This window comes from Apis mellifera, linkage group LG16 (assembly GCF_003254395.2).
Source record: "Apis mellifera strain DH4 linkage group LG16, Amel_HAv3.1, whole genome shotgun sequence".
In the NCBI taxonomy this organism is placed as follows: domain Eukaryota; kingdom Metazoa; phylum Arthropoda; class Insecta; order Hymenoptera; family Apidae; genus Apis; species Apis mellifera.
In genome coordinates, this window is record NC_037653.1 from 4,943,457 (window position 1) to 4,969,587 (window position 26,131).

The window sequence follows — 26,131 nt, forward strand, 5'->3', positions numbered from 1 at the left end:
TCAATATTCAATATTCAATACATGTTAAAATATTTATTATTGGAATATTGGAATATCGAAATTATTGGAATATAATTATTTATATTACATTCTTTTTTTATATTCTCTTATTGTATACACAATATCAAGCTATAATTTTTTTTATTTATTTAACATTCTTTTCATAGTGAAAATATATTCTCAATACAGAACTCTTTTTTTAATTTTATTAATATAAATAATTATATATAAATAGTTATAAATAATTATAAATGTAATGAATTATTACATTATATTATATTACATATTATTATATTATACAGTTAATTTTATTTTCAGGATAGATTTGCATGGAACGAAAACGAACAGAATTTAGCTTTGGGATCTTACTTCTGGTTACATTGGACAACGCAAATTCCCGGTGGGTTTCTAGCAAGACATTACGGTACGAAAATTGTTTTTGGAATGGGAAATTTGTTACCAGCTATTATTGGCTTCATCATCCCGATTGCAACATATCAGCTTTACGTTCTCGTGGTTTTACGAATTCTTCAAGGTTTTTTCGCAGTGAGTAAATAATAAAATGCATATATTTTGAGAGAATGGAATCATGGATGATTTATTTAGGGTGTTGTGTGGCCTTCTATGCACAATATGACTGCCAAATGGATTCCTCCAAACGAGAGAAGTAGATTTGTTAGTTCTTATTTGGGTAAAGTACCTGGAATAATTTTATTATTATATTTATTTAATATACGTACCATCCGTCGATAATTAATAATTAATAATTGATTATTAAAATTTGAAAAATTTTGAGAGAAAGATTTGAAAAATGACCACGACAAAATAATGTAATAATATTTCTAAATATGTCGTGCTTTAGGCGGCTCTGTAGGTGCTGCCATCACTTATCCACTTTGCGCAATAATTATTAAAGGACTCAATTGGGGTGCTACTTTTCACATAACATCGTTAATCGGTGTCATTTGGTAATTTTATTTTAAATATGAAATATTTACACGTATGGATAAATATCCAAAATATATTATCCACGATCTATATGTATATTGTGTAAATTATGTTTATTACAAAAAATAAATTTTGAAAAATAATTTGAAAGGTATTGCTTCTGGTTCTTCTTCGCGTTTGACACGCCTCAGCAACATCCTCGAATATCCGACGAAGAGAAAAAATATATTTTAGACAGCATTGCCGATTCGGTTGATGAAGAGGTAAAAAAAGTACCTTGGAAATCTATATTAACATCGATTCCAGTTTGGGTTGTAATAATTTCACAAACGGGTGGAGGATGGGCTTTATTCACCTTGTTAACGCACGTTCCAACTTACTTCAGCGTCATTCATGGATGGAATATTACCATGGTACAGAAATTATTTCCTTAATTTCCAAATTAAAATCACTTTTCCTCTCTCTCTAAACGTTTGAATTAATATAATAAATTCGTGGAACATTTGTGATGTAAAAATTTATATTTTATATTTATAGAAAATTTAAATGTACAAAAATCTAATGGATCTAGTGCGCATAAAATACAACGTACATATTATGATTTAAACAGATCTTTATTTTTATCAATTCATAGATCTTTATTTTATCAATTTTATTTATATATGATTGTATATTCATATTGCTATCTAGAAAAGAGTAATTAATATAAATTCAATTGCAGACTGGTATTATTTCTGGAGCTCCACATTTGTTGAGAATGCTTTTCTCATATTATTATTCAGTCTTCAGTGATTGGCTCATAACTAATAAGAAAATGAGCGTGACTAATACTAGAAAATTGGCTGTATTTGTATCTCTTGGAATGCAAGGTATTTTTGTCTGCCTATTAAGCTTTTGCGGATATTATCCAGTACTTGCAGCGATTTTCATGACATCCGGAGTAACTGTAAATGGCGCACTTTCCGCTGGTACTTTAGCAACCCTTGTGGACTTAAGTCCAAATTTTGCTAGTATTAATCTTGGCTTTTCTGGGATGATAGTATTGAGCCTTGCATTTGTCCCACCAATTGTAACCGGTTTTTTGACAGTCAATAAAGTAAGTATGATTATTGTATTAATTAAAAATTACAAATATATTAAAAAATTTATTAATCATTTCGTTATAATATTTCATATAGTTCTCGAATGAAATATCAATCATTTAGATTTGAAGGAACAAAAACTATTCTTTAAAATTAAAATATAATCTTTGTTTTAAAAATTCATTCTTTATTTTTTTCTTCTTTTATAAATCATCTTTATGAATTAATAAAGTTTTTAAATATTATTTCAATATGTTTATATAATATTATCTTTTTAATTTTTCTCTCTTCTCCTTTTTTTTCTTATTATAAATTTTTTTTATTTCTGATTGTGCTTGAAATAAAATGTAAAATGAATTAACTTATAAATAATTTTTATATATTTTATAATCGATCATTAAATATTTTTTTTCTTTAACAAAATTATACTTCTGAATAATCAAATTGTTTATCCAATTATTCTTACGTTTCACGAATATAATCCTTCTTTCTTTTATTTTTTAGAAAAACATTAATTTATCATTTTAATTTTAAAATATTTGATCAAAATTATTTTATTATTTGAAAATTTTAATAATAATATTAATCCATCAGAGTCTCAAATCTTTTTTAAAATTGCTTGCAAGTATCATTTCCTTTTTATATATTTGCAATACATAAAATGTTTGTCATTTGATTTTTATTTTATTAAAAATGATTAAAATATAGATTGATATCGCGTTACAGATGAAATTGATAAGAAAAGTCAATGCTAAATGATAAAATGATATCATTTTTAAATGCTTATAATAGATATGTATATATGTATAAGAAATTAGAAATAAAATTTTTTAAAGAGTTATATAATAAAACTTTTGAAACTCTGATTCAAAAGATAATTTATATTAATTTATACATATATTTTTCCAGCAAACCGTACTGCAATGGCAAAAAGTTTTTCTTATAAGTGGTGGTGCTTCTGTGCTTGGGACCATTGTATTCTTAATATTTGGAACGGCAGAGGAGCAACCATGGAATAAATATGGTAAGTCAACCAAAAAGAACGATCATGAAATGCAGAAATTGATAGCAATGCCGATTATAAAATAAGAAGATGAAAATATGAAAAAACGTGAAAGATGAAAAAGTTATAGATAAATAATAAGAAATAGAAATATATATAAACAAAAAAAAAACGAATAAAATAAAATAAAATATATTTGATTAATAACGTTTACCTCAATTTTACAGTTGATTGAAAGAATTTTTATCAGAAGAAAAATCTGAAGATGAAAAGAAAATATATTGTTTAAAAACTTTTAAAAATTTCATATTTTTCAATTTTTAAATTTTTAAAAGTTAAAAATAAAATAAAAATATCCTCTATGAAATAATAATTTCATCAAAATGTATAAGAAAATATATAGTATTTTTATATTTTATTTAGATAAATTTATGTCGTTTAATATTAAATATGAAACATATAATTATTTGTGTACTTTAATGGAATTACATCAAATAATATAGAAATATGTTATTTCAAAAGATTGATATTTTATTGTTGACATAAAACTTGTACATGTATATTGCACATAAATCGAAATCTTTAATATAAAAACTAGATTAAAATATGTAAGAACAAAAAAAAAGATAAATAACGATCAATAATATAAAATAATTGTTGAATATACAATATAAAATAATTTAATTAAACGACAAAATTCATAAAATTATTACATTTATTATCTATTCTATATATTTAATTAAATATAGATACAAATAAAAAAAATAGAAGAATTTCTATTTTAATAAATATAGATAATTAAAATGAACCTAGAATCAAATTCTTCTAAAATTCTTATTATCATATTCAAATTAAATGAGAATTTGATTCTAAGTGTTTTATAATTCCATGATAAATTATCTAAATTACTTGATCATGGATTTATTGTAATAAATGCAAAAGCAATAATTTTTAGTATAAAATATATCATTGATCACAAATATAAATTATTATTCGTCCATATTATCATTCTATTTTAATTCGATTCTATATTGTAAAGAATTGAGAACAAAAAAATCTATAGTATAATAAAACAATTAGTCATTAGAAATTTAAACGAATTGTTTTCGAGTCATTTATCAAACTAAAAATATTAAAATCAATTCTAATTGAATTGCGATAATTATAAACCAATATTAATTGGACATGAGATATGGTAATAAACATAGGAACAATGGACCTCTATTTATTGAAACGATTTTACGGCAATGAAATACCATAGAGTTCTTACATGAAACTTATACAACAAGAATTTTTCATTTAAACAAAAGTAATCATCTAATTTCAAACATTTCATATATATAAATTTTGCAGTATTGTATTGCAAAGAAATACAAAATTATATAATATATTTATCAAATATTTATATAAATTTTTTCAAAAAATGATTTATCATCTTTAATATATTTTTCTATTATTCTATTATTATATATAAATATAATAAAATATCGAATAAAAATTTTCTTCCAAATCATATCAAATAGAAAAAGAAAATATTCGTTATCTCATTATAAAGAATATTATTGATAAAATTAAAAGTGAAACATATATTTCATATTTGATATACATATTATATATGTATGTATTCATTCTTGCAAATTTGTCGTTTTTCAGAGAAAAAAGATAATTTAAATAAACGCAAAGTATCTCTTAATAAATAAAAATATTACAATGACATTTGGTTCTTTACTTTCAGACTTTTCACTACTTATACATTCAATTTCTTCTAATAAGATTTCAGCGATATTTTCCTCTCTCTTTAAGTTTTATTATTAGTTTCTTTTACGTTTATTCATTAGTTCCTTAACGATCTATCTCGTAACAGAATCAAATTCTACAGAACTGATTTATTTTATATTATGGCTATATCTCTCCACTTCTTTTACTTCACTACAGAAAAGCCCAGATATTATCACAGTTTCTTTTCCGCGATGAAGTAACTTATAATTAGACACAACACTTTGCTTTCTTTTCCCCTGTAGACATTACAATTCTAAACGAAACTGCGTTACTCATTATGGGAGAAACCAGAATATTTTCCAATAATTGGAAACATAGAGAAAGAATCTGTTTTATTTTGAAATTATATACTTGTAATCCAAGTAATATTTAACATTTTATTCTAAATTGTAAATTTAATAAATAAGCTTTAATAAGCCATTTTATTATATAATGTATATTTTATATACATGAAATTTTATTTTTCAATAAAAATAGGTAGTCTCATTAATATTGGAAAAATCTTATTATGAAAATATTTTGGTAGCACCCATTTTGTTGACAATATGTTGTTCATGCTAAACACAAGCAATAATCTTGAACTGAAATATCAAGATCTTAATTGAAAACGTTGATGATTAATTTTGACGATCGGAAGACTATTTAAAATTCAAGTATTCCCAATATTTTCAACCCTTACGTTAACTCTTAAGGGGTTATTATCCTCGTTGAATTTTTATCTTTCTATTTTAAGCATTCTATGTATACCCAAAATATTTAACACCATATCAAAAACAATTTAAACAATTTAAAGTAAGAAAAAAAATTGCACAAAAATATTGCGAAATATTCAATTCAATTTGATAACCCATTCAAGATTCTAAAGGATTAATTTTTTTAACGAAATTCTGAAATTATTGAGAAAGAATTTTTTAAAAATCATTCGTTTGAACGAATAAAAATCGAAATCCATTGCGATTGTATGTTCATTATGGATACTAATATGCATAATAAAATTTGTTTTAACCCTCGTAGTAATCCGATAGATAAGTCGCCATTTTTGATTCGGTCGATTTAATTGACAATGAAGTTAATTACATTACGAAAATTGAATAAGTTTAAATCAATTGATCGATTTTTTTTTTGATTCACCTTATCAACGTACTTCGAAGGTTAAATATAAATTAAGTGGACGAAGTGATTATATGCTATATATGTATGCGTATACAATAATTTGCCACTTAAAATTTATATTATAAATAGACGGAAAAACACAATAGTGCGACTAGCGTTGAAAGCGCGTAATACTAACGTAAATATATGTAAATACATATAATAGTTTGGAAGCTCGAAGCTTGAAAGCCCCGCTTAAACATATTAACAAAGTTTCGTTCGTTTCGTACACAATTATTTAGGCCTTAGGAATCTGTTATCGTCAGGTAAATCGAATTTAAAGTTTCACCACGTAATATAATTTACGATTTCTATATATGATATATATTATATATTTATTAAATATTTTAAATAATTGTATATCTATACGTATTTGCATATATTTATAATAATATGTGTGTATATATATATATATATATATTCATTTATTTATGATAATTACTCTTCATATTTCATAGAATTTTTTTTAAAAATGTGCTTCTACGCAACAAGTGATTCTTTTTATTGATTAAATTGATCTGAGATTCTATTATTATTAATGATTTTTTTTTACTCGTCTTTCATTTTTTTTTCTCTCTCTATTTTTATCTATTTGCATGATATCATATATCTTTATGTTTGAAACAATATAAAATAATATTTTTGAAAATAAAATATACAGATATTATAATATTTTAAAACGACAATCATATCTTGAATAATTAGATTGATAATTAGACTGCTTAATTTGTAATGAATAAATAAATAAATAGAGACATTTGATTAATGACTATGCACCTAATGCTAGAATTGAAGATTTTGTTGCTATCAACGATACATATATATATATATGTACTTAAATGTAATCTAGTACTACTTTCCATTCTTTAGATTTATGCTCAAGTAAAATGTTATTTAAATATAAAATTCTTATTATGCTACCCTGTGCTTTAGAATCTATAAAGATGTTGAAATGCAAAGAAGTTACATTTGATGTTGTTAACAAAGCTTACATATATTATTGATTTTTTTTTTTAAAACGATTTTCAAATATTTGAATATTCACGCTTATTTATGGAATTTTCAAAGAGGCAGTAGAATTCAATGATGTTGGTCTATACTGCAAATAAAGAGAATATTAATCTAAAAGAGAAACGAATAAAATATTCTCAAAAGAAAAGATTCTTCCTAAATAATATATTATTCAATAAATTAAATTTTTGAAGATTAATGATAAATTAAATTCTTTAATTTAAAAAAAAAATATTGTTATTCGTTTATCTTTCAGAAAAATTTCTCTTATTTCTGCATTAGCCAAATATATTGAACACATTGGCACTTTAACTAATGTTAATTACTTGTACAATTTAAATATATTTGGTGCATACATTATCGTCCAAATGTTTAATAGCACTTATTGAAATTAGATCTGAAACAAGTTTAAAATATTTTCTTTTTATATAATGTTAAAGAGATATTTAATCAATAAATAATAAAAATTTATTTTAAACAATTTAAGTAACAATTTAATATAAATACAAATATAATTGTTTTAATAAACTATATCATGATTTTGAAACGATATTGTTCTAAAATATAGTATTATCTATCTTTGAAATATATAAATACAGATTTAACTTATCCAATTAAATTATAACATAAAAAAGATATATGTAATGAGAAGATACATAATATGTTATTTTTTTCTTATTGGAACATGAACCGATTTATCTTTATGGACAATAAAATTTTTTCAGACTACACTAGCAAAACTACCAAAAAAAGGAATGAAGTTAAATCTGCAGAGTGAAATAGGAACGATGTATATTCACAACCATCTGTAGCGAATTATTTATCATTTGAAAATATATAAAAATGATACATGTGATAAATGAATATACATAAAATATATTAAATCAAAAATATATTAACATAATGATATTAATTTAAATATATTAAAAAAGAAATAAATTATAAAATAAGCTATAAAATTTAAACAATTATAAAAAAATGTTAACATTAAATTGAAAAAATCAATTGTGTTAAAGCTATTATTAAAATCATACTTTGATTAAATTTTTATATATACTTATTATATATATATATATATATATTTTTTTAAATGCGATTAAACTTTTGGACGTAATTACTTATTTATATTTCTTTCATTGAATTCAAAAAATGTGAATATATTTATTACGCACCTCATAGATAAAATGGACAGATTTGTTTGAAACGGTGATATATTCTGACAAACATGTAATATTTACTAGGATAATTTTTTTTAACGATAATTTGATCGTATTTAGATAAATACTGCCAAATATACTTCAATTTCAGGTATCGTATTCTAAATCTAAATTATTTTGCTGGTCTACGTATTTTGAGGCTTTATTTAAAGCTTTGTGTGATTCTTGTATCTACTTTATTTCGGATCCTGTCCGCTAATATTTAATATTCAAGAGCCTCATTACTATAATTATTTTTAAATTACACTATTGCAAACGTATGATTTTTTAATCATACAAAACTTTTTTATTATGTTAAAATTTAATAAAAAAGTTTTATAAGTGTTCAAAAGAACGAAAATGGCACCAGTCTTAAAATCACTGAACCGCTTTCGTTTATGTATTAATTTCTTGATATTGTACTTAAATAATAAAATGACAATAGATAAGATGAAAAGTACAAAAAAATATATGAATAATTCTATAAAATCATATATCATTATATCATTATTATTTCATAAAATTATATCAAATTGATATTTTAAAATGTTTCTAAAATTAGGAAATGAACTAAGTATAGCAAATCGATGTGTAAATATTAGATTATCAAATAATATAGAAAAGATACATTTAGAAATAGAAATTGTAAATTTTTCAAATATTCATGTTAAAATAAATTTTAAAAATGGATTACATTTCTATCAGTCATATTTATTTTTGAGTAATTCTGAGAAATTATTTGGAATTATTTTTGATACCTATTACTAAAAAAAAGTCATTTGTATCATACTAACTATTCCCTTAATTATAATGCACTGGTGCATTTTACTTTCTGATTTCTACGTATTTGATCATATATATATGTTTTGATCACGATGTTATTTTTTTCTGATTGTAAAATATATGATCTGTATCACATTAAATGCAGTTTGAAATATATATATATAAAAAAAAAGAAATTATCATCTGTTAAATAATCATGAATTATGCAACTTGTGCGTATACACATATTATATCAGTATGCCAATTGAAACTACGATTGTTCTAATCAATGAATATAGTTGGTCCATCTTATATATAAAAAATAACGTGAAATATTTTTACCAAATATTGCATAAAATACTATATCGAATGAAATAAAACGAACATTTAGAAATAATATTACACATTAGTAGGTGGATCCATAGCACAAATGATAGATTTCATTACACTCGCAGCAGCTAAAGACGCGTAAGGTTGCCATTCTTTTATGCGAGAACCATCTTTATAATCAGAAATACCTCGAATAACGGCAAAACTTTCACGACAATTACCTAAAATACTTTCGACCACAGCATCCATTTCTGTATCAAATGCAAGAGCTCCAAAACGAACTGCAAATTTCTGTCTCAATTGATCATCACGTGCAATATATCTACCAGATGCTATAGGTGCTAAATGAATTCGTGGACAACCATTTATTCTGGAACATCGAATTAGTTTTATAATGATAAATATAAAATAAATATGGTAAAAATTATTAAAAATTCATTAAATTTTTAAAACTATCTAGTCGATAATATTAGAAATATAATATAATAGAATATAAAAAAATTATATAACTTATGGTTATTCTTATTGATAACTGACAAATAAGTTTATAAAAAAAAATATGTATTTAATAACAATAATAACCTTTTATATATCGCATCTGAAGGTGCAGTAGGATGTGCAACTTCAATAACGTCTCTTTCACCAATAGCCATGTATAATTTATCAGATTCTGGTGGAGGTGATTTAAAATCATGCTCTGTTTGATTAGTCAAATTATCTAAACCTTCTTTCAAGTATGTTTGCCATGGAGGATTTGATTCATTTTCCGACTAGAATTGTTAACATAATAATTATTCCAAATTTTTACTATAAATTCAAAAATATAACAATTTACCTGATGTTTAAGATTAGCAGCGATTTCTTGAAGGCATAAATTTGGTGGACAATATTCTTTGGTTTCAAAATGATAATCACCATTTTCATTTGTCTTTGCACTTTCACAATAAACATAGATATATTTATTATTTAAAGGAGTAGGATAAGATATAACCACATCACCAAGTCGTACATGTTTATTATAATCTGTGTAATGTGGTACACCTCCTCCAATTCCAATTAAGAAAACAAAATCAACCTTTTGAAACGTACCTAAGAAAAATATAAAATATTTGGATACAAGGAATTATAAGATTCATCATCACAAATAAATTTATCAATTAAAAATAAATCGAAAAACTCAAATATTACCTAATAATCTGGTAGTTGTATTTCCTGCTGCAGTCATTGCTTCTCTTGTATGACCTACAGTTGGTAGTTTTGTGCATACAATTCTATGTGCACCAATATTGCCTAATGTGTAAACATTTGATTCACCTATAACAAAAATAATCTTACCTTATATCAAATAAATCTTCTATTATTAATTTTAAAATTTGTGTATGATACATGTGCTTTGTGCTACTATTAAAAGATTGGCACTGAATTTGTGTTCTATGTGACTAGATTAATTAAAAATAATTCATTCCAAATGCAATTATATAAAAATATCATTTTCATTAATTTCATTTATACACATTTTTCTTTTAATTAAAAGTAATGATTATTGAAATATATTAATATTTCGTAAATGATTTAAAATTTTTTTTCAATATTTATTTAATTTATAAGTTTTAATATTTAATTAATTACTCAATATGTATGTATGTATAAATATATAATAATATTTAAGAATATGTAATATTGTATTAACATAATATTCAGTATTAAATTGAGCCAATTATATTATACATAATAGTAATAAATGAAAATAAAAAAATTATAAAATTATAAATTAAAAATTTCATTCTTAAATATTAATATAATATAATATAATATAAATTATTTATTTAAAAATTAAAAATAATAATTATAACAAATTATTATAAATCTTAAATAAAAACAATATATCTTTCACACAAACAAAAAACAAAACACAAACAGATATATAAATAAAGGATATAATTTGTGATAATGTTAAACCATGCCCATTTAATGTATATGATAAATTTAACTTAATTTGCTAATATTGCTGAAAGAATAAGTATTTAAAGATGAAGACATAATACATAAGATTATATTTTGAATGAATTCCATTACAACATAAAAATATACTGTTTCTGCCATGAATAAAATAATATTTTGATAAAAAAGTCTATTAGTATACATTTTTCACAGCACAGTGGCTCTGCGACGTTTCTTGAATTGGCAAGCAATTGGCAAGCTATAACGTTAAACGACATTGAAAGAAAAGAGAAACTATATTACAAACTACTTTACCAAAACGACATGTCACTCGCGGTACTCCATCTGTTGCATCAGGTGAGCTTGCTGTACCTAAAGTTTCATGCGTAGTAAAATATATATACACAACATATTTTGTACTTTTACCGTCATCTTATGTATAATATTACAATTATATAAACAGTTTTTTGTTTAAATTCAATATGAAATATAATAAATTATTTTGTATTTCAAAATAATAAAATTTAAAATTGCACAATTATATTTGAAATTAAATATTCATATTATTTAATTTAAATAAAAAATAAATTAAAAATTAAGTAAAAATTAAGTTCAATGTATATTAATTTAAAAAAAAAGAATTTCAAGAAACGTATAAAAATTTAATTATAGAATCTAATTTAATGTGAAAACTTATTTATTTATATTGTAAAATAAAAAACATAATATTTATAACAAATTAACATACCTCATACATTATATATTCCTTTCATTATATAATTTATGAAAATTAATTGATAAAAATAATATAAAGAATAATTATATAATAAATAAAATAAAATCTTACCAACAGTAGTATAACGGACAAATGTTTCTTTGTTTTCAATCATTGAATCAACTGCCAATTTTTCACAATATTGTGCAGTAATAATTGCTATAGTAGGTTGTTTTGCATTTGCCATTGTTGGCATTTGTTTTACAACCTAAAAGATAATAAATAATTTTTTATATCCTATAATTATTACAAATAATTGTATTTAAAATAGATCATTAATTGATATATATAATAATATATATTCATTTATTACAATAAAAATATTCAAATTTACTTGAACTTGTGTGTCTTGATGTACAACTCTAGTAAAAGCTCCATGTTCCATTGCTTTAACTACACCTTTCTCTTGCAATTCTTTTAATTTTATTTCAACAGCAGAAGGATCCCAACCATGTTCTCTATAATAATTATATACATTGAAATATTGATTCTTTAATAATTAATCAATTTTTTATAATAAAAATCTTACTTTGCTATATCAATTATTGTTATTGGATTTGGATAAGCAGATTCAATAAGTTCAAGTACTTTTTCTATTGTCAGTTCAACCACTTGGCCAATAACTGTTTCATCTGTTGATACTATTAAACAGACAAATTAAATATTATTTAATTTTTTAAATATATTATATTATGATTCTGTAAAATATATAAATATTTATTGAAAAATAAATTGTGTGTAATTATTTCTTAAAATATTTAATAAATAAAATAAACTACAATTTGTGTGTTTATGTATACTAAACATGTGTCTATCATATTACATATATGGTGAAAAGCTACTTGAAATTTAAAATAAGAATGTAATTTATACTACTAATGCCTTTTATAGAATTGCTGACATAGAAATCAAGTCTAAAAATTTTATATGGCAATAAGTGACCATGAGTACAAGGTAAATGATTTTTATGGATATATTAGTGTTAAAGTAAATAAAGTAAATAGAAATTATAAAATGTCATACAATTAAATTAATATATATATATTAAATTTATCATTAATGTGTATATTAAATTAAAAATAAATTTTGTGAAATATAATTTAAATTATATTTTTTTCTATACTTTAAATTTAATAATTTATATTATTTTCAAATATTTAATTTTCTTTTATTATTTAATTTTTTTCTAATTTATTTTACACTATATTAAAAGTTTGAATTAAATAAAATAAAAATATTATTGCATTCATAATCATGCATTTATATTACAAATATAATACACTCCAAAATAAGACATACATATATATCTAATTTCAATGAAATAAATAAATATAAGAATTTTTCTTTTTAAATAAGTTACAAATTTAAAAAAGAAAGTAAAAAGAATGAGTTGAAATGATTGCAAATTGTGATTTTCATTGTTGATTAAAATAAAAATTAAAATGTATCATAAATGTTTTAATATTGGATTAATGCAAAAACTAACAAAAACATTGTGTTAAGCCAATGTTGTTATGGTAACTACTTCATTGCATGAAGCAATAGAACATATATTTACCGGTCAATATAAGAATTCAATTTTTTTATATTTAATTGAATTATTTTTTTATCATATTTTATATATTATCTATTTTTTAAAAATATATTTTTTATACATAATTATCAAAATATATATCAATAAATCAAATAAAATTATAATAAAATTAAAAATAAATAAAAAAATTTTATATAAAATTTTTTTCATGTTTGACCGGCAAATATCTATTTGTTATTATATTTTATATAATAGCCTGCATATAAAATATTAATAAACATAAATCGCAATAAAATATGCAATTTTTTCATTGTCTCCAACCTGATTTCCAATTAATTTTCTTATATGGAAGTGTGAACAGTATATGACCAGTATCAGCTGTGAATAACAGAGATTAAAAATAACATTTTTATTTCATATGAATGAATAGATTACATGCGTATAAAATGTACACAAGTAACACGAGCAGCTCAAATGTTAAGTGTACATTTCCTTCAGTTTCAGTTGTAATGTATACTTGAGACACACTGCTCCAATATCTTTTAATAAAAACCATTTAGTTCAATAAATCTAATCAAATAAATCTTGATGCTATCTCTACTTAAAAAGTTAAAAGTCATTTTATATGTTTTTATCAACAGAAAAAAGTATTATATTTAAAAATATTTATTATTTAAATTATTATATTATTATTTATATTATTATATAAATTAAAATTATTTAAAAATAATTTTTTAAAGCAAAAATCAAATAGTTAATATACTTATGAGTAATGATGAGTAATGATATATATAAGATATAATATTTTTAGCTATAAAAGTATCATTTGTTATTATAAAAAAATATATAATCAAATCATATATAAAAGAAAATATTATATATATTAACAATTTGTATGTTTTAATAAAATAAAAATAAATATATTATACTTACATGGTCTAGTTGGAAGATTAATTGGTTCTTCAAGCTGTTTCAATTCTACTTCTATCTTTTTAATAGTAGAATACTTATGCAACATTAACTTCATTATTTTCTTTATAAATCCAACATAATCTGTAACAAAACCATATAATTTACTGAAATTATATATGTTATAATTTTTAAAAAAAAAATTCTTTTAAAATAGCAACATGGAATAATTAATATATAATATTTTAAAATTAAAATTACCTTATATTCACACATTATAATAGATCAATATTTCTATAATTAAACTTAATAGTTTAATTATAAAAAATTATTTTTAATTATAAAGTATGCTTATAGATTATCTATGCTTATAGATTATTATTATACATAATAATTTTAATAAATTTAAAATGATCTTTACCTCTTGGAAATTCCTTGGGACTAACTAATTCCCTAAAGAATTCTTGTGCCACACTGGGATGTTCTATCTCTGAAAGTGTATCTATAAACCAAAATTGAAGAGTTCTGGATTCTTGCGTATGTTTTCCACTTTGAGCACTCACTAAGAATACTCTAAATTGTAAACAAAGATGTGCTGGATGAACTTCTCCATTTGTTACTATAAAAATTTTATGATATCATTTTTTTTTATATTAATATTATTTCAATATACTGAATAGTTATAAATAATTTTATGTACCAGTAATTGCTTGTTTATTAATAACTATTCCTTTATGATCTCCTCCAGCAACATGAACATTATTCTCATTTCCATTTTCTGTTGGTGATTCTAAAGTCTGCCTTTCTATTATAATAGTTGTAGAATTTGCAGTTTTAGATTTTGGAGTCATGACAATGTGTTCTAATAAATGAAAAAAAAACATGAATAAAATAAATCAATTAGTATAAATTAACAATTATATATAAAAAATAAATAAATAAATAATAGAATTATAGCAATTATTTATCATCATTTAAATAAAAAACGTATTTGAAAATCAATTTAAATTCTATAAAGATAAGAACTGTTAACAGTTGTTTTTATCATATACTCCAACTAAACATTATTACATAAAAAATAATTCATTATATTAAATCGTAAAATTAAATTTTATATTTAAATAAATTTATTATTAAAAAATTTCATTTTTTTATATACTCACCTGTCTTTTTATCATCCATTTTAAATATCGTTTACTTTATCTTTTATTTATTTCAAATAACTTTTTATGGCATTAATTAAATAATAGATAACAAGAGGAACATTTAAATTTAACAAAAGTAATCTGCTCGAACTCGTTCGTTCAACAGCGACTATCGTTATCTACTGCTCGACTTTTTAATCGCCTTCGTATTCGTTACTGTCCCACCACAGTACTTGCGCCTGTCAAAACGAAATATATATAACCTCTTTATTCTTTCTAGTTAACCTTTCCTGGATACGATAAAAGTATATCTTTAAAAGGTAGTGCATAATAGAAAAGATGCACAAAGTTCATTAGCACAAGAAATAGGTAATGTTAAGTGATCGACTTGAATACTCATCGAAACAGTTATCGATCGAATCGGTGATACATGCCACCGCCCTACGCCATACTTATATTTAAGTATGACGCGAATTTCAATATGTCATTTGTTTTTTAAGTACAAATGAAATATATTATAAATACTATGATGTCGTACTTACATTCGATCACAATCATGTATTACATATGTATATGTATTTCTATTTATTATATAAAAAATTCTATTATTAATATCATTCATTAAAAATACACTACAATCAATATCTAATAAATAAAAATAGCATAAATAAATATAATTTAATAAAAAATAACTTTCTTTATAATATAATATTCTTATTAATAATTGTTTTTTATAATTATAATTATTATAATTTTTGAACCATATATCTTAGTATATTATTATATAGATAATTTGATCTTAATTTATTTATACTTTTTATATATTTATATTTCATATATTAAATATAATATTTAAAAATAATTATAAATAATTATAACATTTTATATCGTATAAAAAATTATATTTAAATATATTAAATTTAATGTTAATAAAAAGTTTATAAAAATATATTATGTTAAATTAATAGAAAAATCATTTTATAAATTATGATACATTCATAATGTCATAATAAATTTGAAAAATTAAGTCTTAAGAATCATACTTTATGAACGATCAAAACGCCATCATAGTTCTCTACAAATATCATAAGTTGGTCAACTTGTTTGTATCTAGTAAAAAAATTTGAATAAGAATTGTGGAATTTACTTCATAAAATTTATCATACGTATAAAATTAAATATACAATTTTTATTAATATATGTTTAAAAATTAATTTATTTAATAATTCAATTAATTTATTTTATTTAAAATATTTGGAAATATTATTTATTAATATATAATTAATATTATTTATTATACAATTATTAACTTACAAATTGTATTATTTATTTAATATATTAAATTTTATCAATAATTCATAAATATATTTTTAGTTTTATATATGATCTTATATTATGATATAATAAAAAATTATAATATAATTTTTTATAATTTATTCTTTATTATTTCTTTTTTTATATATATGTATTGAAAATATTTATAGCCCATATTAATCGATAATTAACATACAATGGAAGTTTTATTTGTATTTTATATTTACCATATTTCAATAAGAAATTGAAAACAGTCACATATTTATGATATAGTTCTTTTTATAAAATTTCTAGTTATTTTTAAAGTTATTTAAAAATATGAATTTGTTTTTCATTGATAGTTAATATTAAAAAATTTATAAATTATGATTTTACAAATATTTTCTTTTTATTAAATTTAAATTTCTCTAGATATTTTTAATTTACGATAATTAATTTTGATTAATTAAAATAATAAATACATTTGGTTAGTTCACAATAATTTCTACTTTTAATCAAATTTAATTGTTCAAAATATGTTGAAATTAATTTTATTTTTATAATTAAATTTTAAGAATAATATATTTTAGTATCATAATTGTACTCGTATCGTATTTTTAAAATCATTTTTAATATTTCGAACTACATTATGAAATAAATAGATTTATATTATTATTTATTAATTTTTTTTAAATAATATAAAAAATAATATTTATTATGTGTTTTGTGGATTTTAAATCTAAAATCTCTTTTTAATAATTAAAAAAAATATTCAAATTATAAAAGGAAATTTATTGGTTATAAATTCAATAATGATTAATATATATATGTATATATAAAGAAACATAAAAAGTACAAAAAAAAATATACTAATATGTTGAATAAAGATAGATTTCTACATTAGATTAACTATGGATTATAGTTATATATGATCTTTAAAGAAAACAAATTTTTTATTTCTTGAAATTAATAAAATATTATTATTTAATGTTAAACATATATTATATATATGTTTATATGTATATATAGATAAGCCGGCTCTTTGATTTGTCAGGACGTCAAAGCAATGCCACGTACTAGGCTTTAAAGTTGATTCAGCGTACACTCTTGCTAAAGAAGATTATGATACATTTAATCATATAACTTCGTAGAACGCGGATCTTGAAGTATTTAAGCATTTTTTATATTTGTGTTAAACTACTATTTTGTATTGTGTGTGAAAAGAATTCGAATTGGATAAATAAAATATGAACTCTTTCAAAATGTAATATTTTGTAAGTAAAGTTTAATTGCGTTTTATTTTATATATTTCATTCGTTCATTAGTAAATAGTTAGAAATATAAAAATATATATAATAGTCATTTACCACGATGTCAATATAACCTATGTTAAATTATGTCAAAAAAAATATTTAGATTTAAAAAAATATATTTTTGCTTTTATTAAATATTTTGATACAGAAAAAGAAATATATATTTATTTGATTCAATATATATGTCTATTTTTTTGAAATTGTTAATTTCTAAAATTATATCTAAATTTATTATAATAATTATTTTCTAAATTTATTATTATTATTATTATTTACTTTTTATTCGATTTCAGAATGTAACAACAATGAGAAAAAGAAGTTAATTTTTTTAATTTAAAATTCTGTATAATATCATATGTATTCTGTAAAATATTATGTGATATATAATTTTCCGGGAATTCTCTTGCATGCAGTTTCATAACCGTGACCATGATAATTATCGAAATGAACTAAAAAAAGAAACGATATTTAAACAAGGAAAGTTTATATTATGAACAATTCTATAGTCTGTATCAAACGTAATATAAATGATAATCTAGATATTAAATTTCACAAAAGACTTCTCGGAATATGATAATGGAACTAAAATTTTTATATAGATTATATCGGTTTTATTGTATATATAGATAATAATTTTTTATAATTATTTATAAGAAATTATAGATAACATTATTTTATAATTATAAGGATATACGTTATACACGTTTCGTTAAAAAAATAATATTACTTATTTTTATTTTTCATGAATGTACACAAATTTAATTATACAGCATAGAAAAATTTTCCGTAATCATTAATCATGCTTTATCTCACAACATTTTTTACATTAGTATCTTTGTTATAACATTCGTTATGTAAAAAATGGTAATTCCGTGTATCAATTCATCGGATTTAAAAGGAAATCCAAAAGGAAAAAACTCATGGGAAGAAATAAATAGATTGAAAATTCTGAAATATTAGTCATTCAATTTGATGAGCTAAGAAGGATCTCAAATCAAAATTTTTGAAACAAGTCACTTGGAATAAATTATAAATTTTCGAAAGAAGAATATTTATAAAAAATATTTTTAAATATGTAGGTATCAAATATCAATATTCTATTCATAACTTTCATTAATTATATATTTAATTATTGTTTATATCTATATATTTTATATAAATTATATCTTATTTTTATACTAAACGAGGATATTTTTAAATTAAAATTCTTATCAAATCTCAGAAATTATAATCCGATATTACTTATTGTAGCAACAACAGGATTCTTATTTTGAGGAGATTATAAATATAGAATAGTGAAAATATCCTTCAAGAAAAATTTTACATTAATAATTAATTAAATGTTTACCACTATAATATAAATATAATATATTATATTTTGGAATAGAATATTATTTAAAAAGGTAAAAAAAGAAATAATAATCAACGTATAAATATAATAAATACCGTCAAGAATCTCTATTTATCAAGATATTTAAAGTAATAGAATATTATACTAATTTAATTTTAGTAAATTAAATCGAATACTTTAATATTTTAAAAATATTTTGATAAATAATATTTGAAAATATTCGACAATTTCTTTAATATTTGAACTACCAATGAATCAATCTGATTATTTTCTTTCGATAATGTCGTCCTATCTTTTTCAGGAATCGATGTATGATTGGCGATTATCTCATTCATTCATTTTTCACGTGTATTAGACACGGATGTTATTATACAATTCAATCACACACCATGAAATTCTTTTATGTATTATTGGCATTATAGAATCGAGAATAGAAGCATAAAAAATATTTTCCTTTTTATATAAATAATTATAGATATAATTATAGAAATAATTTAAGATTATCTTAATTCTATAAGTCAAAATAATATTTTAATAATTTAATTTTATAACAATATTTAGAATATTCGTCCTCGATAGATGTCATAAATTTTCGATGTTTCGAAAGGATCAATTAAAATAAAAAAAGTTAATTAAAATGTTGCGCGAAAAACAGGATTGAAATAAATTTTGCATTTTTAAAATTTTTTTGAGAATTTTATCCTGATATTCTATTTTCTTTTTTCTTAGAAAGTGCGTAGAATGATCGTAATATTCTAGATATATTATAATATCCTCTTCTATTTATAAGCACATTAATTGGAGATAACTTATTTTTATCGAGAATGAATCGATATTTATTTTTTTAAGATTGGAAAGAATTTTCAGAACTTATAAAAAAAATTCATCGAATTTTATGACAACAATCGTACAAATTAATTAATCGAATCAATGATTAAATTAATTTTAATTAATAAAAAATAATAAAATTTCTATTACGTTTTGTCTTTTTAACGCATAAAAATCTAAATTGAATTTACTGAAAATTGAAGATTTGAAATATATATTTAGATTGTTGATAATTGTTAAATTAAAGATTTGAAGAATTTCGTATTATTATATGATTTATTCTTAATTATATATATATATGTTATTGATAATCGATATAACATTAATGTGTAATAAAAAAACGAATTTAATCTATGATAATATAGATATCAATAATATAGATATCAAATGTATTTGTCTGATAATTAATATTACCGTAGAGTTTTAACAGTTTTGTATGTGTTTGCAGATGTTTAAACAACATTTAGATGGAAGGATTATCACTCTATATAAATATCTGGAAAAGAATATTTGGAAAAGAAAAGACCATTGAACGATAATATCTTAAACGTAGAAAGGTAAGGAAATTATTCTTATTTAAATATTTTTATTAACATTGTTTACAATTATTACATACATTTATAATTAACATTATAATTTTTTGAAAAATACATTGATAGAAATATATTTTTTCTTTCTCTTTTTCAATCGTTTCTATCGGATGATGTTAAAACGTACAAATGAAAAGAATTAATAAAATAACAAGATCCATGATGCTGGAGTTGGAGGAAGAATTAAAATTATTGAATATTAATCCATGCGTGAAATGTGAAACCGGAGAAAAGGAACTGATCTACGATTGTTTAAATAAGGATCAAAAGAAAGTATACAACGATATATGCAATTTATTTAAGAAAAAAGATAATGCAATTATTGTGATTAACACCCCAAGCGGGACCGGTAAAACATTCCTTTTATCTACTTTCGTCGCAAATTACAAGAAACCCGTAACTTATATTACATTCAGAAAAGACCAAGCAAGTGAAATTTCATTGAAGAAGATTAAAACGTACACTTATATATCTTTTAATATGCATTATTTCAATCTACCGTATCATGGTGCTATTCAAATGTTCAGATCATGCGGATATGACGAAGTCGAAGAACTTCATAATTTAATAGTATCATCTAAAAAATTTGTCCGTGTAGACAACACAACTACTTTTATCATAGATATGTATACTATATCATCGCCAAATATGTTGCTTTTGTTATATATATTGTCTCTTAAACATCGACTGCATTTAATTTTTTCTGGATATCACATGCAGTTAAATGGAATCAATAAATCTTCATATCATAATGAAAACAATTTTTACATCGTTCAGATATTTAACGATTTGATGATAAATCAATTAACTAATACACGAACGTGTGATATCGTGCTTGAAGATAAATTGACGAGTTTTCGTAAACTTATTCAACAATTCCAACCTATTGGAAATATCCAATTTTATTATAATTTGCGTTATTTCTTATATTCTCTATTTCGATCAAAATATTTCACCGAGGAACGTTTTGATACCGTTTACATAGCTCAAACTCATCGTAAAATTACAATGCGTTTATCTCGTTTTATTCAGTATTTGCAGTCGATAGGAAAACCGTATGTCGAAGCGCCATATTTTTATCATGATTCAAATGATTTTATAGTGCCTCTTTTACCGAAACGTAAAGAATCAAAAAATTTAATCAAGAAATTTTTCCCTACTTTGATATTGGTAGAAGGGTATAAATATATATATATTAACAAAGATGGTGTTCACAATATTGTTGTATTGGAAAAAATAGTGTACGAAGATATTGAAATTAAATATTTAAGAATTCGTTTTGAAAATAATTATAATCGTGTTGAAAAAATCGAACGAGTCAGTCTTAATTATTATCAGATTTTACCAGCCTATCGCCTTTGGTTATTGAGGAATGTTATACATACAGATGAATTATGGCAATTTCCTTTACGTCCTTACGCGCTAACATATCATGCCGCTTTAGGACGAACAATTGAAAAGGTAAAAGTAGAGCTAAGTATCGAACATTTTGCCAATTTTTTGTACATTGGCCTCAGTTGCGTACGTCACGAATCTGATATCTATAAAATTCATGATGAACAAAATCTTTTAAGCTATATGGTAACAGATTATATGGAAAATGTACGAAATGATACGGAATATTATTATAATTGTCCAGTGATAGAATATAATAAAGAAGAAATTTTGGCTTGTATCACTAATAAAAGGCCTAACAAATTTATAGATAATATTAATTGGACAACAGTGAATTCTGTGAATTTATTTGAAAAAAATATAGTATTTTTACGTATTGCACGTAGTGTGTATCAAGAATCATTACCTCAAAAAAAAGAAGTGAATACACCATTGATGCAAATTGCAAAATTTGTCAAAAAAAATCCAAATGTGATACTTGAAACGATTAAAATGGTAAGTGTCAATGAAAATAAAAGCAATAATAATAAAAATAAAAAAAAGAAAATGAAGAAGAAGCAACAACAGAAAAAAGAAAATAAAGAATGCAAAGAATGTGACTCATTAGTTTATTTAAGAAATGAATATTATCGATGGCTTGCTGAAATTGAAAAAAGTGATTAAAAATTTACGAGTAAACATAAAAAATTTGTTATATTAATTTTGAAATTAGTATTATTGGAAATATTAATTTTTTTAAAGATATAAATTAATATTTTTTTATTTACTAAAATTCATAATATATAGAATAGAATTAGCTTTATATTTGATTTTTTATATTTTTATTCATTATTTTTTTCATATATGCATATAACTTTTATAAATTTAAAAATTTTTGATATATACTATTTTTATAATTAATATAAAAGGAATATTTTATATTTTTATATTCAAAAATACATTTTTATATCATAATTTCTTGTCATTTTTTTTTGAAGGAAACTATTATGTTTTAGTTATTATAATTTGATATATATAATATATAATATATTATATTTATATGTATAATATACATATAATATACATGTACATATAATATACATATATAAATATATATTGTAAAAAATTTAAATCATATTATTATTAAAATAACGTGAAATTATTATTAATTGTTAAAATTTATTATTGAAAATATTAATTGTGAAAATTTATCAATTGTTAAAATTTAAAAATAACAATTTATGTTTAAACATTCTAACGAAATATGAACAATATGATATATTTTTTATTTTTTATTACAAAATATATATATAAGAAAGAGAGAGAATATAAGATATATATATACATATAAGAAAGAGAGAGAATATAAGATATATAAGAAAGAGAGAGAATATAAGATATATAAGAAAGAGAGAGAGAATATAAAATATATAATATTATAAAGTATTTTTTAATTATATTATTTGTAAAATTGTAAATAATATATATTTTTTATTACCTTTATCATATTATCAATAAATATTTAAAAATGATAATAAATTTTTGAAAATTTTTGAAATATCAAATTTTAATTTATTTACTTATATTGTATATTAATTAACATAATTAAAATAAACATAATTATAACAAGATAACATATATATTAGAGAGCAAGATATTACTTATTGTATTATAACTATGATTTATTTTTTTCATTGATTTTTAAAAATGATAATATATGTATAAAATATATGTATATTAAAAAATAAAATCAAATTATTAAAATATTATTTATTAATACATTTATATAATATAATAACATAATAATTTTTTTCAAATACAAAGAATATAAAATTTGTATCAAAATTAAAAAACAATTCTAAATAATTCATAAAAAGCGCCATGATAAAAATTCGATTATCGATATTATATTACTGTGCAATTTTGAAATAAAAAATTAAAGTTCATTCAATTTAATGTTATAAATACTGGTATAATATTATATCAGATATTAAATCATAAAAACAAATTTAAATCATGATTTCACATGAAAATTATTTTCAAGATAAGCAAACATTGAATTTATAATAAATCTTGCATATTAATTAAACATATTTATACATTATTTTACAACTTTAAATATTATTCATTTTTCAAGTTAATTAACATAATTACAAAGTTATTTCATTCAAATCAAATGTTATTTAATTATATAATATAACAAATTATAAATAATGATAATAATAACAAACGAATAATTATATTTCCAATACGTAATTTAAATCATTTAATTGAAATGAAGATAGATTGTATGTTAAAAAAACGTTCTTAGCATAATGGTAGGAGTGGGGAGGGCACGCGTGTTCGCCGGGTAGCGTGAGTTTGACAGCAAGCAAGGGTGGCGCGCAGACGATTATGGGGAGGGGGAATGCACCGTCAGTATTTCGCGAACCACCGACGAGTACGGATCGTGTCTTTGTTAATTCTTCGTCGTTTCTAATTATCTGCCAGTGATCGTTCGTTGACTAAAAACATTGTTAACATTCGTTGTATGCTCTTCGTTTTGTTAATCGTGTTTCATTATCTACCAATACAAATCACAGAATCTTTTCATCGAAAAATGTACATAGTCGGTAATGTCGCGAATTAACAACTATCATTTGGGTAGTCATTTATAATGATTATCGTTTTCGCTGGTAAACGTTACGAGGTGGTTCTCGAGATATGCAATCGTTGACGCGTATACAGAACGAATCTACGCGCGATCAACGATTTTGGACCGCAAAACGCGAACTACAATCTCGTTGGTGTCGGGTAAAAAGTTTGTCTGTTAAAACGAGACGGCGTGGCGTCTGTATCGGAAAACGGCGTAGTTGTGTCTCGCATACGGATTAAAACGCGAATGAATGGTTGTTGGAGAGTGGTGAAAAAGGCGGGATGAGTGCGAGAGAAGTCACTCTCATCGGCGGCTCCCCTTGGGGATTCCGTATGCATGGTGGGCATGATCTGCATCAACCCCTTCGCATCTCTAGAGTAAGTCTATTCATCGATTATTTTACGATTTTTTCAACGTAATTGAACTGTAAACATTGCTATTTAACGTATATACTACGTAAAAGCGTGTTATTTCTACGCTATTTCAATGTTAAACATATTTATCGTTATTATGTTGATCGTAGATATATTAAGTCAATCTCGCGATGACGAATCTTTGTATTGTTGTCATTTTTTGCTCATCAACTGTTCAGATTTAGCCATATTATTCTTCTGTACAAATAAAATTCATTTCGTTATTTTGTTTGTTCATTATTTCGGAGAAAATTTTATATTACGAAAATACATAATACGAAATATGTTCAAGTTGCGATATAAACGTGAAATTAGCTGTTAGTTCTTTGTAAAGTAAAAATCTTGCACGAACTTCAGATTGCTCCAAAATTTAGATTTAATTAAATTATTATATTGAATACATGTAAATTTAGATAGATATAACAAAATGAAATAATATTGATAAAAGCTATCTATCTTTACTGATTTATATTATGTATTGTATACGTAATTAAGATTTATATTAAATGATTTAAAGTTCTAGACTTATTTCGAAATCTTTGCCGCCAGAAAAATTTTAGAACGTAATTTATTATATGCTATAGATACTCATCGAATCGTCGATATTTTCAACGTTGCCAATAGATTTTGGCACTTGACACGAACAAATGAGAAACATCGATATTAGGGCCATATAATTCCGCGGTATGTTCGTTACATATATAGTTAGAATTATCGAAAGCGGTTTGGCGCTTGGTTAAATTTAATGCTGGCCGATACCTTTTACG

At 22.0% G+C, this 26,131-nt stretch overlaps 3 protein-coding genes and 1 long non-coding RNA gene across 42 annotated transcripts in view; 2 read left to right on the forward strand and 2 right to left on the reverse strand.

The window, feature by feature from the left end:
• LOC725470 (sialin) overlaps nucleotides 1–23,019 on the forward strand; it is a 29,034-nt gene extending 6,015 nt beyond the window's left edge. For 3 of the 9 annotated variants that reach the window (XM_026445836.1, XM_006561355.3, XM_016916977.2), the window contains 6 exons: nucleotides 319–546; nucleotides 607–691; nucleotides 863–968; nucleotides 1,100–1,361; nucleotides 1,670–2,044; nucleotides 2,940–3,130. In XM_026445836.1, coding sequence (XP_026301621.1) covers nucleotides 445–546; nucleotides 607–691; nucleotides 863–968; nucleotides 1,100–1,361; nucleotides 1,670–2,044; nucleotides 2,940–3,119 — 1,110 coding nt within the window. In that variant the 5' untranslated portion in view covers nucleotides 319–444 and the 3' untranslated portion in view covers nucleotides 3,120–3,130. Of the gene's footprint in view, nucleotides 1–318; nucleotides 547–606; nucleotides 692–862; nucleotides 969–1,099; nucleotides 1,362–1,669; nucleotides 2,045–2,939; nucleotides 3,131–3,260; nucleotides 3,307–7,700; nucleotides 7,867–11,417; nucleotides 11,707–17,911; nucleotides 18,135–18,989; nucleotides 19,249–20,800; nucleotides 20,910–21,079 lie in introns of those variants that run through there. The other 6 variants (XM_016916976.2, XM_006561356.3, XM_026445835.1 and 3 more) reach the window with 6 other exon arrangements.
• On the reverse strand, nucleotides 572–999 carry LOC102653621. Its single transcript, XR_409090.3, has 2 exons — nucleotides 741–999; nucleotides 572–652 (listed from the first exon to the last, which is right to left on the reverse strand). It is a non-coding gene; the product is annotated as an uncharacterized LOC102653621 (long non-coding RNA).
• Nucleotides 9,022–16,068, reverse strand: LOC551214. Of its 4 annotated transcripts, XM_026445837.1 has the most exons (13): nucleotides 15,586–16,068; nucleotides 15,123–15,284; nucleotides 14,844–15,041; nucleotides 14,447–14,566; nucleotides 13,835–13,891; nucleotides 12,509–12,620; nucleotides 12,314–12,437; nucleotides 12,052–12,187; nucleotides 11,520–11,576; nucleotides 10,452–10,577; nucleotides 10,099–10,352; nucleotides 9,846–10,033; nucleotides 9,022–9,633 (listed from the first exon to the last, which is right to left on the reverse strand). In XM_026445837.1, exons 1-13 carry the CDS (start codon nucleotides 15,602–15,604, stop codon nucleotides 9,333–9,335), a joined length of 1,854 nt encoding a protein of 617 aa, XP_026301622.1. In that variant the 5' UTR covers nucleotides 15,605–16,068; the 3' UTR covers nucleotides 9,022–9,332. The 4 variants fall into 4 exon arrangements, with proteins under 4 accessions (XP_026301622.1, XP_026301624.1, XP_026301623.1 ...); XM_026445839.1 differs by lacking the exon at nucleotides 11,520–11,576 and having other exon boundaries at nucleotides 15,586–16,060; XM_026445838.1 differs by lacking the exon at nucleotides 13,835–13,891 and having other exon boundaries at nucleotides 15,586–16,059.
• A 1,671-nt stretch (nucleotides 23,020–24,690) lies between the features above and the next one.
• Nucleotides 24,691–26,131, forward strand: part of LOC409655 (sorbin and SH3 domain-containing protein 1) — a 110,837-nt gene continuing 109,396 nt past the window's right edge. For 9 of the 28 annotated variants that reach the window (XM_026445799.1, XM_026445802.1, XM_026445811.1 and 6 more), the window contains exon 1: nucleotides 24,691–25,328. In XM_026445799.1, the coding sequence (XP_026301584.1) occupies nucleotides 25,233–25,328 (96 nt within the window). In that variant the 5' untranslated portion in view covers nucleotides 24,691–25,232. The remainder of the gene's footprint in view (nucleotides 25,329–26,131) is intronic. The other 19 variants (XM_026445809.1, XM_026445800.1, XM_026445818.1 and 16 more) reach the window with 6 other exon arrangements.

What these genes read in the sequence shown, in the direction of transcription:
- LOC551214 (XM_026445837.1), bottom strand. An exon ending in TGTCCGTTATACTACTGTTG is followed by an intron (nt 11,577 to 12,051) that starts GTAAGATTTTAT and finishes ATGAAACTTTAG; the next exon opens with GTACAGCAAGCTCACCTGAT. An exon ending in CTGCTAATCTTAAACATCAG is followed by an intron (nt 10,034 to 10,098) that starts GTAAATTGTTAT and finishes TAACAATTCTAG; the next exon opens with TCGGAAAATGAATCAAATCC.